Source organism: Manacus vitellinus, unplaced genomic scaffold (assembly GCF_001715985.3).
Source record: "Manacus vitellinus isolate BGI_N305 unplaced genomic scaffold, ASM171598v3 scaffold_7_pilon, whole genome shotgun sequence".
Lineage (NCBI taxonomy): Eukaryota > Metazoa > Chordata > Aves > Passeriformes > Pipridae > Manacus > Manacus vitellinus.
The window spans coordinates 4,110,651-4,126,007 of NW_021940813.1; the positions used below are offsets into that span (position 1 = coordinate 4,110,651).

The window sequence follows — 15,357 nt, forward strand, 5'->3', positions numbered from 1 at the left end:
TTCCCTGTCACTGAAGCAGCACACAAACCTGGCATGGCTCATAGCTGTAGTGACCTGCCCTTCCTACCTGGATGGGTTACTGTTGTTGTTGTCATTGTTATTATTATTATTAAACTGATTACACGCTTCTCAGGTTGAAAAATGTTTGCTTTTACATTTTACTTTTCCCTTGGAAAGATATGAGTAAGAGAAGAGGGTTTTTTTAAAGTCTGCTCCTCATACAAAACCAATAGGACCTTTCCTTCTTTTTGGTAAAGTTTGAGGAGTTTGGGTATTTATTGTTTGCAATGTGTCTATTTCAGGGATTTCTCTGCAATCATAAGGCACGAATTTATGATTTAACACTTGAGTGAATCATGATACAAAACACCCAGGATTTAGAGTTTCCTGGCATAGTCCCCTCTGGTAACCAGTATGCAGAACATCTGTCTTCTGCTGCTAACAGACCTTCCCTCTCCCCCTCTTCCTTCAGAGGCTTCAGTTAATCTGGAAGATGGAAATATATAAAAAGTTCCCAATGTTTTGTGTTTGTCAGCCAATCCCACTGACCACTCTGCTACTCATCACTCCCTTTTCTAAACAGTGATCTTAAAGGAGGATGTACTGGTCATACCTCTCATCTGGATAACCTGCACTGCTGTGCACTGCACAAATGCTTCACATTTCCCAAGTCATTAGGAGGGGATTAGCCAGCCCAGCTCCCAACACAGCCCTGTTCCTTGACAGCCTCAAGAACTGCATCAAATGCTCTATGAGGCGCTAAGTCTGTAACCTGTTCCTCCTTCACCCCGAATTGTAGTAACGTGGACAGACACAGGGGCAGGGAGGTGATCCTGTCCCTCTGCTCAGCCCTGGTGAGGATCATCTGGAGTGCTGTGTCCTGTTCTGGGCTCCTCAGCACAGGAGAGACATGGAGCTCCTGGAGTGGATCCAGCGGAGGGTGACAAAGATGATTAAAGACGACTAGGGGACTGGAGCATCTCTCTTAGAAGAGAAGACTGAGAGGGGAAACCATCAATGTCTGTCAGTGTCTGCAGGGAGGGGTCAGAGGATGGACCAGGCTCTTCTCGGGGGTGCCGAGCAATGGGACAAGAGAAACGGGCAGAAACTGATGCCCAGGAAGTTCCACCTGAACACGAGGAAGAACTTCTTTCCTGTGCAGTGACCGAGCACTGGAACAGATTGTCCAGAGAGGGTGTGGAGTCTCCCTCACCGGGGATATTCCAGAACCGTCTGGACGCAACCCTGTGCCATGTGCTCTGGGATGACCCTGCCTGAGCAGGGAGGTCGGACCCGCTGTGGTCCCTTCCATCCCTTGATACACTGGCAGCCCCATCCCGGGATACGCTGGGAACGCCATCCCTGCACTCCTGTGCCCCGGTATCCCAAAATCCCGAGTCCCGCTGCCCCGCCCCGCCCGCGCTCCCGGAACGGTTCCCCGTTCGCTTCCGGTTCCGTGCCCCATCATGGCGGCGGCCCCCGCGCCCGGCGGGCTCTGAGCGCCGCGGATCGCCCGGAGCCGTCCGCTCCCCCGCGCTCCCTCCCGCGGGCCGCGCCGGGCGCGCGTCGGCGCCGCCGGGAGCGCTCCCCGGCTGCCCAGCGCGCTCCTGCGGGGCGAGGCGCCGCCGCCGCCGCCATTGGCCGCCGGTGCAGCTGCGAGAGCGCCCAGCTGGTGCGGCCGGCCCCGCGTCAGCCCCGCCGCCCCGCCGGCCCCGGTGCCGGACAGCCCCGCCCGCCAGCCCCGGGTACCGCCTCAGCACCCTCATCGACTTCCTCCTGCACCGCACCTACGCCGAGCTCACCGTGCTGGCCGACCTGTGAGTGCCGCGAGCCCCGCGCGTCTCTCCCTGCGCGGCTGCCGGGGCATCCCGGCGGGATGCGGAGGCCTCGCCTGGGATCTGTCCCGGAGCTCACCCGGGGATGCAGTGGGGGGAAGTGGTTGCTTTTTCTCATTCATAGAATCATAGAGTGGTTTGGGTTGGAAGGGAGCTTAAAGATTCTCTTGTTCCAAACCCCCCACCACGGGCAGGGACACCTCCCGCTAGTCCAGAGACTCCTCCAGCCTGGCCTTGGACAATTCCAGGGATGGGGCAGGCACAGCTTCCCTGGGCAACCTGTGCGAGTGCTTCTCCACTATCACAGTAAAGAATCTTTTCCTAATATTTAAACCAAACTCTCTTTCAATTTGAACCCGGTCCCCCTTGTTCTGTCAGTACACACTCTTGTAAATAGTCTTTCCCATTCTCCTGTCCCAGGGGCCTGTGCATGCAGGTTGGTCTCTGCATGGGACTTTGTCCAGGGATGCAGTGAAAGCTGATGAGTGATCTGTCATAAAGGGAGAAAATGACCATGAGAAGTGAGAGCAGCTGCAGATTGGCTGCTTAAATGCTTAAGTTTGCCCCAAGTTACTGCCAAAACATCCCAACTGTAGTTGGTACATCAAAATACATCAAACTGAAACATGTCAAACAGACATTTTCAGATGCTACAACTGCTTGACTTAACCCCGTGCTTTTTAAAGTAACATTTGATTATTTTTTTTGAAAAGTATTATTTACGTTTACTTTAGGGTCTGCTCTTCTGATGTTGTTGTGTTTGTGGCAAAACAAAGGAATATTTTTGGGCCAAGAAAAACTTTCCTGAAAGCATTTGAGCTCTGAATAAACCTGTTTCCCTTTTAGTTTGTTTAACCATAGAGGTTGTTGTGGGGAAGCTGGTGTGTTTTAAGAAGTGACATACAGAACGAATGGGAAAAAATAGGTATAGCTCATGTGTGGTACCATGATGAGTGTGCAAAAAGAGTTTTGCTTGACTTGGGGTTAAGAGTGTCCAAACTTTGGAAAGGACAGAGAATTTTAGAGTTTGAGTTCTCTTTGGAAGAACTTCCAAAATGTCAGTCAAGAAGTCTTTCCTATATGTTTAAGGCGTGTGTAGACAGTAAATGGCACAGTGTGTGTTCTTGTAGGAGCACGTGCTGGAGTGACTTCTATTCTTTTTTTAAGGTGTAGAGCCCGTCCTTTTTGCCTAAGTGAGTAATAAATAAATAACTGGGTGGTGTGGACAGCACATGGGCAATGCTTTCAGTATTCCAGCAATTCAAAGTAGTTTACAACCTACGTGATGCCCCCTCAATGAGCAGGGAGATAGATTTTTCACTATATTTTCACCATAAAGTATGGATTTGGGTAGTAGAAAGTGTTCTGGAAAGTATTCTCTTCCTTCCCTCAAGTAAAATTACATCTTGTTCTTGTACCAGGACTGGTCTAGTCGTAGAATAAAAAAATAAATTTTAAAATGAGGTGCCTGTGATAGCCATGGAACACTATAGAAAGACAGGGCCCTCTCTGCAATAGTATCTGGCACACAGGTCGTTGAATATGCTCTGAAATATGGCATTTCTCCACTTTTAGACTGAGTAAAAAGGAAAGAGAAACTCATTTCAATCAAGTCAGGAAACAGCCAATTTTAATATCTTCTGCAGATGTTCTGGGATCGCTGTTAGGAATTAATTGACTCTAGTCATGAATGCTTAGCAAGAGTCAGCAATTACAGAGCACAGGCAGTGATACAGTTTGGCTCACCAGATTAGCAGAAATTTGGGGATTTCAGCACCCTTCATCAAGATTCATCAATTAATTTGACCAGTTCCAGCTTACCTTGTACAGGGTAGTGGCAGGTGACCTGTGGTGCTATTTATTTTATGCTTTATAGGTGTGTAGAGGTTCTGGTACTTGAAGGTCAATAACAAAATTTCTAGTTGTCTGAAATATAGTAGAACAATACATAATCTGCCTTTTTTTTCCCCTCCTCTTTCATATAGATTACCAAGAAAGACTGATATGGAAAGGTGAGTTATGATAAGAGAATCTGTAATGCATGTTAAAATATAGAACTTTGTTTAAGATGTTAAGGTGAATATAGAACTGTTTAAATATTAAAGTATTTTTCTCCTAATTTAGATTTTATGCAAGGAAACAAGCCATGTCTGTCTTGCTGTCACTACATAGTTTCAAGATTTTTCTTAGCATTATTGACAATACTGGGTTTTTTCACATTTGCTTTTATAGTTGTTTGGGCTTTTTTTGTTACTGTTATAGTAGGTGAACCCTTTAAGGGCATTTTTCTCTTCATGAATCTTGAAGCAATGAAGTGACATTAAAGCTGGTGTGGAAGGGAACAGTAGAATTTAAATAGATTCTAGGTAGTGTGATAGAGAAATATATTGTTCAGAAGAATCAGTTCAAAAGTGAAAACAAGGTAAAAACCTCTTTTCTGCTTTTGTCCATATTACCTGATCTTTCCTATCATGAGCACTGTTTTCTGCTCCTGCTCTATGTGGTTTCAAAGTGTGAAGATTATTAGAGAACAAATGTAAGAGACCAGAACAGTGCCCTTGCCAGGATGAAAAAAATCCATTTACTTTTTTGTTTCTCTGAGTAACTTTTATGAAAGTTGTCAGAAAATTGTTCCCTTTATTTGTGTTGACATATTAATTGACCTCAATTTCTTTAGAGACATGGAGCAGCTGTGATATTCCTAAGAATGTTAATAAAAAATTCTGTGCACCAGGATGATCATTAATTATTATCTGAAATCTTCCAAAATTCTCATAACATGTTATAGAATTAATCCCAGTTTCAGGGAATCATAAACTGGAATGATACCTTCTGCCCATTTTCCTTATGCATAATATTTTATTAAGAGAAACAATGTGGGTTTTGATTGGGTTCTGTTTTGTTGGTTTTTTAATTATCACACTATGTACTGGGGAATTACATTCAGCTTAGATCCAGAGCTCCCTTGTGCTGGGGAGGGGGCTTTTCCCATCTAGATGTTTAGCATTTCTTGCTAAAGCTGGAATCTACTTTGTGGGGCACATGGATCTCGAGCAACAACCTAAGTCATAATGGATTATAGATAAAAGAAAATAAGATGTCCTACAATTGAATTGTCTTGAAATTAAATGCTCACATCCTTGTTAGCCTTGACTTACAACTGTTCTTGGTGAAATGGCTTTCCAGCTCTTGGAGGAAATCTTTACGGAATTTAGTTTAATTATCCATATTTTTTCTAGCTTTGAGAGCTGTAATGGTGGCAGTAGTTGGGCTTTAAGCTCTGTTTTATGAAGCAAGAGCCTGGTGGCATGGCATATATACTTCGATAAAGATGTGATGATATTATCCTGTAATAAAGTTGACATAAAAGTTAAGTTCCTGTCATCCAGTTCCTCCAGAGGTCCCTCTGTTTGCTCCCACCAGTTTGGCATTGCTGGCAAACTTCCAGAGTGCATTCTTCTCATTGTGCCTGTTGTTGATGGAGGTGTTAAATTGTATTGGCACCAGTATTGACCCCTGAGGGACACCATTAGTAACCAGCATTAAAGTAATTCAACTGTAGCCTTTTATTCCTGGCAGTTTTTCACCTCCCTTGTAGTCCACCTACCCACGCCCTCTCTCATCAGGTTGGCTGTGGGCAATCTTGATGAAAGCTGTGCAAAAGTCAGTGTAAATGCATCTCCTGATCTCCCCTTGATCACAGATCAGTTCATCCTGTAGAAGGCAGTTTGTTGATCATTAAATTTTTCTGAATGTTTCAAAATTCTCAGCCTCTTGTTTTCATAGTGTGGTCACTGTTAGATCAGTGTGTATGTACAGTGGTTTGTCCACCACTTGACATCTTAATATCAGGCTCCATGCCATTTCAAAATATATGCTCTAGAACTCAGAGAAGTTATTGGCTTAGTGCCCAAGTTCTTGTAGTGTGTGATGGAAGGAGCAGGACCAGATGGTATTAGTGGTGCTTCTGGCCTTACATGTTCATCTGCTACAAGCAGATTATGCTTCTTGCACAAAAGAGTTAACCTCACTACACCAGCACTTTGGGCAGGAACAGGCTCTATCTGTATTATGAGTTCTATCTATATTATGTGTTTTAGAGATTGGGATCAGGAGTTGCAACTACTGTTAGGTAGAGACCAATATCTGCTGCACTGATTAATGTTCTTTTTGTCCAAATGCTTTTGTTACCTTAGGAAACAATATGAGGAAAATAGCTTAAAAACTGTATGAAATTAAGGGTTTGGGTCTTTTTTCAAAGTAACTAGAAAACTATGGTGAAATCAGTAAATTGAACATGTAGAAAAGGAGAAAACCTTCTGTAAATGGTGGAGGAAATGGTATTTCAGAGTGTACAGTATTACAGATTTACATTGTAGATCTAATGCATCTACAGTGTAGGTCTGTAATGAAGGGTGAAAATCTGTGTGTGACCCTATTATGTTCTCTTTAAAAAAAAACCCTCTAAGACATGCAAACATACACTCTTTTATTTTGACTATCTCATACAAAGAACTTTGGGAGGAATATTGACAGTAAGTTCTTATCTCAATTTCTTTACAAGGCAGGAATGGAGAGGAAAGTTGAAGGGTGGAGTTTTTTGTAGTCTTCCCCACCACCACATTTCCTGGCAAAATGATAGCATATTGTAACATACTATGTAAAGATGTAAAATTGCTGGAGTGATTTTTTGTTTATTATCTGATTGATTTGTTTATTGATAGTGAATGTCAGTGTAATGTTACTCTCAGGTCTCCTAACCCTTAGATATTTTGCCCACTTTAAATTTAATCATAAACCTTGGGGAAATCCCATAAAAGTTATAAAAAAGTTCACTATGGAATTGTTTCTCTTAAAATCAGTGATTAATTCATATGAATATATTTTTTTGTTTCCCCAGACAGTCTTGATTGGTTAGAATCCCTGTATCTTGCTTAGCATTTAGATATTCACAGCAGTGAGCTTTTTTTCCCCCCATGTTTTAATCAAACAAGCCACATATTACTGATGCCTCCATTAACACAATTAGAAGTTATCATTGCAGCTTTTTTTTTATTACCACACAGTCAAATTGCAGCTATATTTATATCTGAACACTGGCTTAATGTACATTTGTGTTTCTTTCCAGAAAAATAGAAATAGTGCAGTTTGCAAGTCGGACTCGTCAGCTGTTTGTTCGTTTGTTAGCCTTGGTCAAATGGGCTAATAATGCTGGAAAGGTGGAAAAATGTGCGGTAAGTTAGTGACTGAGTTTGGTGTGAAATGATCTCTAGGGGATATGGCATCTTGGTATACCCTAACTACTTCTTACTATAGAATTTTTTTTTTGAGATCCATTTCATAGGCAAATAAATATTCAGTTATAACCAATTTCTTCCTGTTTAGAAATTGTGTAATCTAGTCTTTTAACTGTTCATGTTCCCAAAAACTCAGCAGTGGCAAAAAATGAAAGGCTTGTCTGCACATAGTTTCTGGAGTGCTTTGGGATAAGGAAGCTAACAGGACTGGGAAGATGGTGATCTCAGGGTGTTAGTTCTTTTTATCACTTTCATCCCGCACTTGGTTAAATAAGAATAAAGTCCAGAATGTTGCAGAAAAACAAGCCCCTGGTGCTCACAAACAAGTATGGTTGCATTCCAGTGGCAATCAGCAGATAAAGAGCTGTGAGGCTGTACAGATCCCACACAGCAGCAGGAATGGCACGGGGATTTAAAGTGTCCTTGCATGTGAATGTAAGACGGGGCCAGAATATTCATTCTTTCTTTGTTTTGTAAATGTAGTTACTTGAAGTGGAAGCAACAGATAAACTGAATATAAAGGGCCATTGATTTGTGCATTTTTTGAACACATACTTCTTTTTTCCTTTTGCTCCTTGCCCTCTACAGATGATATCCAGTTTTTTGGATCAGCAGGCCATTCTGTTTGTGGACACTGCTGATCGTCTGGCATCACTAGCTAGGGACGCTTTGGTCCATGCTCGTCTGCCCAGTTTTGCTATCCCGTATGCTATTGATGTCCTGACCACTGGATCCTACCCACGGCTGCCCACCTGCATTAGGGTAAATACCACTGCCACGTGGGGGGGGTGGTGGGGGAAATCCCCTGTACAGCATCAAATGCACCTTAATGAAGCTGTTTGTCTACGTGAGAGATGAACTGTAGTTCAGTACAGGCCTAGTGCCAAATCTCTGTAGTGACAGTTTTTCATGCAGAACACTTCCTGTTTGAACAAATCACAATTTCCCCAGTAAAATCTTCCCTCCGATTTTTTAATTGAGCCAAATTTAGTGGTTTTATTCAGTGGTCAGTTTTGAGTAAAATGTAATCAACCAGAAAACAAATCTGTGTATAAGATACAAAACTTCACCATGTAGTGGCCTGTAGTATTTGTATTTTCAGACTTCTGGCCTGGCTAATTTTCACAATTGCTGCTGTCAATGTGTTATACATGCTTGAGATATATAGACTTGTTTGTGTTTATTTATTAGGATAAAATAATCCCTCCTGACCCAATAACAAAGAGTGAGAAGCAAACCACACTTCATCAGCTAAACCAGATTCTTCGCCATCGACTCGTGACTACGGATCTCCCTCCACAGCTGGCAAATCTTACAGTTGGTAAGAACTGGAATTGCTTTTTGAAGAATACATTACTGCAGGCTGATTTAAAATTGTCGCTTTAGTGCTAAAGCAAAGCTAAAAGCTAAAGTGAGACCATTAAGGATGGATGCTTCAACCATTAAGGCTGGGTTCCTGTCTCTGTATGACATCAAAATATGTTTTCCCCTCTTGAAAGATTAAGGCAGTGATAAGATTGCTGAAATATTATTTACTTTCTAGAAGGAATCCTACACAGGGAATGGCAAAAGGTTGTAGACATTGTCTTGCTCTGACAGCAAATGAAAGACTTTTAGGACTACTTTATCTTAATTTAATTTTAAAATACCACTTAATTAAACTGATAGATCTTTCTGCAGAAACTCTTTGAACTTTAGTTTAAACAAGTCACTCTAATGTTGCTTTTTTAATTTGTTTTGATATTCATGTTTGGGCATAGCATTTGTTCATGTCTATATATGCCTTTTGTTCTGTGGCCACTGTGGTGCCACATCTCTTAATCTGTTCTGAGATCTCTGTTTTCATTTAGCCCAAGTAGTGGTAAACATTAAGACAACCTTTTTGACAGGAAGGATGGCTATAAACTGGGCTAGGTTATTGCAGGATCACAGAGAATAGGGTAGGAGTGGGCCTAGTTCGTGCTTTTAACTGAGAGGGTTAGCCATGTGTAAGCCATACCCCACATACCTAGATCAAAGATGTTTCTGAAAAATCTTAGTACTAGTTTTCTCTAGTCCCTGTGTGAATGCTTGCAGTATCAGTATTAGAGCCATTTTTTGTCTAACAGAAATGTGAGTGGATACATGTCTAAGCTCTTGAGATTTTTCAGTTAACTAAACATTTCAATGACAATCAGTTTCTGGTTTGGAGTGTGGTTAGTTTTAAGCACATGTCTGGGGTGTTTTTGAAAATGAGGCTTAATGAGTCAAATGGTTAAAATTTTTACAGGAAAATTTCTTTATGTCTGTAATTGCAAATGTATATGGTATGGCACAGTTTGTTAAGTGATTGAGAAGAAGGTCGACCCCTGGGTTATAGTAAGGACTTGTACTAAATTTAAATTGTTTACTCTGCCATTCAGTCTGTTTACATCCTTGCTTGTGTCTTTGCTCCCAGCTCTTTAAACTGATAGCAGTGTTCACAAAGATGTGAGGATCTATATGTCAATTCATTAAATAGGGTGCATCATCTTCACTTGTGTGCTTATATGTAAATCATGCAAAATATTATCTTCCTCACGTGAAAATAGAGTTATAATATATTAATGTTAAACAACTACTTTGCAGTGAGATATGTTTCCAGGGCTGGATTTCAACCTAGGCTGAGATTCATGTTTTGAATGACTTTTGAGTATTGTTGCAGTACTCAAAATGCTCAATGAATACCATTCATTGTTGGTAATAGCAAAGAATAGGAGAAATTCAGCCAGATGTTTTGTTTGTCAGGCTGGTAGTCAGCTCGGTGTCCCTCTGTGTTGTAGTAGCCTAAGTGTTGACAAGGTATCTGAGTTAAAAGGTAAACTTCAGGACAGTTTGGTAACTCTGTCCATACTGCTTATTGACACTGAGTCTGTTGAGAAGCAGCTGTGAAGTCTTCAGAGTTGCACAGAAACATGTGCAGCAGAGCAGAAACATTAGGAAAATAATTTATTATGAGTGCCAGAGGCTCTCACACTGATATTTTGAGGCATCTTAGTAGACTGAAATTAAACATTCTTGTCTTCCTTAGCCAATGGCCGTGTAAAGTTCCGAGTTGAGGGTGAGTTTGAGGCCACCTTGACAGTGATGGGTGATGACCCTGACATCCCCTGGCGCCTTCTCAAGCTGGAAATTTTGGTTGAAGACAAGGAAACTGGTGGTAAAGAAAAAAAATCAAACCTTTACACTTTGTTTTTAACATGATGTTTGCCTCTGACACTGTATAAGTCTTATTTATACTGGGTCTTTTGCATATCACAACTTCAGAGAATGAAGTTATATATACTTGTCCTGTTTTGGCCTTGCTTTATGTGCTTTTAATACTTTAACAATGCTATACTGTGTCACAGTGTAATAGACTGAAATTTCCAGAGTAAACCAAGGATTTTGTTGTTTTGTCAGAAAATCTGGTGTGGAAATTGCTCAGTACAGTTGTACCTTTTTTATTTTTGGTTTATGAATTTATTTAATGATTTTAAACACCTAGTTTCCTGATGTCTAACGTGAGATATTTTTAATTTTCAAAAGATGGTCGAGCCTTGGTTCACAGCATGCAGATCAACTTCATCCATCAGCTGGTCCAGTCCCGGCTGTTTGCCGATGAAAAGCCACTTCAGGACATGTACAACTGTCTACGTATCCTTCTGGAAGTTGTTTTTGAACGAGCTGTTTAGTGTAGCCTTGCTCTTCTTAGTAGCTGGAGGTCAAGAAAGATGGATTCCCTATTAAGCTTGGGGGAAGTGTCTGGACCTGAAGTAAAAATGATGGTGTTGGCAACAATAATTTGCAGGTGCCTGCGTGTAAAATTTGATTGTACACACTAAATCAGCGAAGGTAAAGGTGAGGTGCTCAAGGCAGCAGGTTGTGTGGTAAGTCAGTGCATCAGCAGCTGGCTGCATGTGCTCATTTCAGAGAAGGAATACAGAGCTGACTTGGAAGCTCTGGGAGCTGACAGTTCTTGCTTACCAAGAACTGCAAAGTGCAGTTGAGGGGGATGTGTTAACTTATTGTACCTGTGTGAATAATGAGAGGAGATACGGCATGTGCAGTCATTTGTTACTTGCAAAGGGCAAATCACTTGACAATGTGAAATCATTTTCAGTGAAACAGTTTCTGCAGAAACAGGGAGAATCATGTTATTTTAGGGTGACTGTGGGAGATGGGTTTAGTGGTAACTATGTCATCATTAAAAGATGACAGCAAAAAAATCTATAAAACAAAGCTGTTGTGACTCCCTTGTCTAACAACCTGGCATAGATAAGAGTTTTAAAAAAGCCAAAAAAACCCCTTTTGAGAAATATTTGGTGCTGTTTGTATGTCTTTATCTCTGAATTAGTACATTAGTGTGTTTTTGGACAGCATCTTGTTTGACTTGGGTGACAAATGGATTTATGTAGTGTACAGAAATGGGTTTATGTAGTGTACAGATGTTTTAGAGGTCTTATATTTTCTTAACTCCATGCATTAGACTCCTTCTGCTTAGCCCTTCAGTTGGAAGTCTTGCATTCACAAACACTAATGCTGATTCGAGAGCGCTGGGGTGACCTTGTGCAAGTGGAGCGATATCATGCAGGGAAATGTCTCTCACTCTCTGTTTGGAAGTAAGTTGATTTCAAAGGGACTGTTGACAAACAATGAATGAAATAACAGGAGAGGTTATATTTACCAAGCTTGAGCCATAATTTTCAAAATTGCGCTTTCTTTTTGATGTGAGGCTCATAAATTCTTGCAATTAAGTACCTAAACATGTTGCTTGATTTGCAAAGAAGTAAGGGTTGTACTTTAATGTACAGGATACCAATGGATACAGTTATAAATCAGTTTGTATTTACACAGATACCTAAAAATTAATTAGTTCTCTGTCAGTCTTTTACTGTATTTATTGCTTGACTTGCACTAGATAAAATTTTTTAAAGCAATGCAAATGCTCTTCTGATGGTGTTGAATCTGCAGTCATCTAAAACTTCTTTGTGTAGTTATAGTTTACCAACAGTTCTGCATTAAAATGAAAACTGAAATAAATGCTTTTTTTAGTTCAGCTAACATAATATTATATTTTTAACCAGAGCACTCAGAATCAAGAATTAGCTACTGAAAAACATATTTTCTGCTATTCTAGTTGCATGGTTTAATTATTCTCTTCATTTTAAGTCAACAGGTGCTTGGCAGGAAAACAGGGACTGCATCTGTCCATAAGGTCACTATTAAGATTGATGAGACTGATGTCTCAAAACCCTTACAAATATCTCATGAGCCTCCACTGCCAGCCTGTGATTCCAAACTGATGGAAAGAGCCATGAAGGTAAAGGTTTGCTTTGCAGTAGGCATCAAATACTGAAGTGCTTTGCATGATCAGTTTGTTTCACTTTGATTCTATTTAAAGAGCTGTTTCTAAGATTTCTAGTGAGCAGTTGTGTTATTTCTGGTTGTGTTTATGTTGGGACCTCAAATTGTTGTTACAATTTGTTGCCCTTGACTTCATCTTAAAAATTACACCTACTTCACAGTGCCTTATATGCCACTTCTGAGACAGAATGCTGAGGATGGGGAGAAACAACAGCAAAGTTTCACTTCCTAGGGTTTGGCTTGAAATGCTTTATGGAGAGACAGTTCTTCCCTTTCTTGTGTTGGAGATGCTGTAAAAGCTTCCTCTGAAAATCAATTTCTCCACATCACTTGAGTTGGTTACCCTGCACTGCTATCCACTTCAGAAAATCTTACCTTATGACTTGGAAATCTTGTGCTAGGGGAGTTCATGTGGTTTGCTTGTTACAAGTGTTAGGTGAAGCTTACTTTAACATTATCACCAACCAGATTATATCATGTGGTCTATTTGAATGTTCAAGTTCCTGTATTTTAAAGTTGGGATTGTTGAAGTGATCCAAGATGAGGCACTGCAGTCAACTTCCTACTTGGATAAGGCTTCACTGATGATAATTCTGGATCTTGATTAATGATAGCTAAGAGAAGCTGTGCTCTGGGTTTTTTAAGTCCTCTGTCCTCAGCAAATCTGGCTGTGATACCTTATCAGGATGTTGATTTGTCGTTATTTCTTACAGTGTTTCAGTTTGAGAGTTAATAAACTGGAGTGAACAGTGTAGTCTTCACACTTTCAGTACAGTTTTTCCACAGGGAAAAGCTCCCCAGCTCTTGAGTCTTCACCTGTCTCACAGAACTTTCTACTGATGGTAGTTTTCCCCTCCTGTACTTACTTTTTATTTGAGCCTCTTGGCCCATCTTGTGTACCAAGGCTGACAGACAAGTCTCTGTGTGGTGAGTCTTGAGAACTACCTATGTTTTAACTACAGATGTGGGAAACCTAGTAGCCTTCTATTCTACTTCTAGAGTAGAAATTCTGCTTTTAGTATAGTAAATATATACTGCATTTACTCATTTAATAGCCTAAATTAGCATATTTAGGCTACTAAATATACAATTAATTTAGTGAAGATACTGTATTTATGTGTAAATCCAGGGAAATACTCTTTATCTGGAACATCTGCTGAAGATCCACTGGAGCTGACACAGTCTAAGCTCACTGATTCAAGTCTACAGTCTGTAGATTAAGATACGAGGCCTCTGTAAATTTGAGATTTATCAAATTAAACGCTGACTCCCTTTGTAGCTACTTGTTCTGAGCTTAAAAAAATTATCAGCTGTGGTCTATACACTGCTGTTGGTATGTTTGAATAATGATCTCAGCTGTAGTGACGTTGATGGCACACTGTGTTTCTGTGTGCTTAAGATACTGTATAAAACAGTGGCACAAACAAATATATTTGTCTAAGCAGGTTATTCTGCATTAACCTACTGAAAATTGGATGGAGCTATAGAACATGTAGTCACTGCTTAGAGAGGAAGATTTAACCCATTGCAGCTGCTGAGTTGAAATGCTCTTGTGAATGGATAAACACTTGATTTTTAAGGCCATGTCTTGGAAAGCTAGTCTTTAGGGAAGTTCATTCATTTTCAGAGCAATGTGAGGTTAACTAGAAAAAGGTTTTGCAGTAATCTGTAGCTTTGCTTATGGAAAATATGTAAATAATATGACCGTAATGTGAATGCAAATGCTTTAATTTAGATTGCACAGGTGAGTTACAGTGAATATAAGTGGTGGCATTAGAGCTTCAGCACCAGAAGTGCAACAGGCTGTAGATACAAGCCCCTAGATACTCCTGGGGTCAGTAGGCTTGCTCCTATTCAGTGTCTGCCACTGCATTGGTCCCCTCTTGTCAGGACTAAAACTAGTGTATTGGATTACATGTAACAGCTGCGTATGTGTTTGTGTCAAGTCATCTATATCCTAATAAAGTGTTGCTTTGGGGGGATTGTGTTTGGGTGGGTTTTGTTTTCCTTAGCTTAAGCAAGTTAGAAATGGGTGCAAATTAAGCTGAAAATACTCCAACCTTGATCCAGGATAAGTAGGTCTGCACAGGGAGTGGTAACAGCATAGTTTGTGAAACTTCTTTCACATCTTCTTCTAATCTTAGATCAAAAACCCTCACACTGCCTGCTGCTCAGTCAGAAGCTTATGGTAGCTTGCTGTATTTTAGAGTGATCCAAATACTCAAGTTCATTTGGCTCACCACAGTTCTAAGAAAATTATTTCTGAAGTGACTGTTTCATTGAGTAGCTTTGTTCCAGTGTGCTAATGCAGGAACTCTACACATCAAATCTGAACCTCCTCAAGTACATTCCTTTCTTACAGATTGACCACCTATCAATAGAAAAACTCCTAATAGACAGTGTCCATGCAAGATCTCATCAAAAACTCCAGGAGCTGAAAGCCATTCTGAAGAGCTACAACGTTAATGACAATTGTATGTATTTTCTGCTGAAGTTTTTCAAGTTAATTTCCATTTGTGTCTAGGAATGGTTTCCTTTTTTCTTGCTGTTTTTTGTTTTCATTAATTCAAGTAAAAATATTGAAAAAATGAAGTGAAATATTTTCAGAATTAACGAAACTTAGCTTTAAATTATTCTGCATTGATAATTGTAAAATAGTCAGACCTCTAAGTGCAGTATAATAGGTGAAGCTGGTAGAGCGTTATAGTCTGGGTTGAAGGGTTAAAATTTGTCAACTGTAAAGTTTGTATGTCTTCAGAATTGAAAGAAAATTTTTCACTGTTTTAAACTAGTTTTGAATGAAACTTTCCTTAAACTGTGCTGTTGAAACTTTTGGGATTTGAAGTGATCTTATAATCATG

The 15,357-nt window shown here is 40.4% G+C and overlaps 1 protein-coding gene across 1 annotated transcript in view; it reads left to right on the plus strand.

The window, feature by feature from the left end:
* Positions 1 to 356: 356 nt before the first annotated feature.
* MED14 (mediator complex subunit 14) overlaps positions 357 to 15,357 on the plus strand; it is a 35,284-nt gene continuing 20,283 nt past the window's right edge. The window contains exons 1-11 of the mRNA XM_018083920.1: positions 357 to 405; positions 1,283 to 1,817; positions 3,821 to 3,847; positions 6,964 to 7,069; positions 7,721 to 7,894; positions 8,324 to 8,453; positions 10,182 to 10,310; positions 10,679 to 10,786; positions 11,619 to 11,751; positions 12,302 to 12,452; positions 14,859 to 14,970. Of these exons, the coding sequence (XP_017939409.1) occupies positions 357 to 405; positions 1,283 to 1,817; positions 3,821 to 3,847; positions 6,964 to 7,069; positions 7,721 to 7,894; positions 8,324 to 8,453; positions 10,182 to 10,310; positions 10,679 to 10,786; positions 11,619 to 11,751; positions 12,302 to 12,452; positions 14,859 to 14,970 (1,654 nt within the window). The remainder of the gene's footprint in view (positions 406 to 1,282; positions 1,818 to 3,820; positions 3,848 to 6,963; positions 7,070 to 7,720; positions 7,895 to 8,323; positions 8,454 to 10,181; positions 10,311 to 10,678; positions 10,787 to 11,618; positions 11,752 to 12,301; positions 12,453 to 14,858; positions 14,971 to 15,357) is intronic.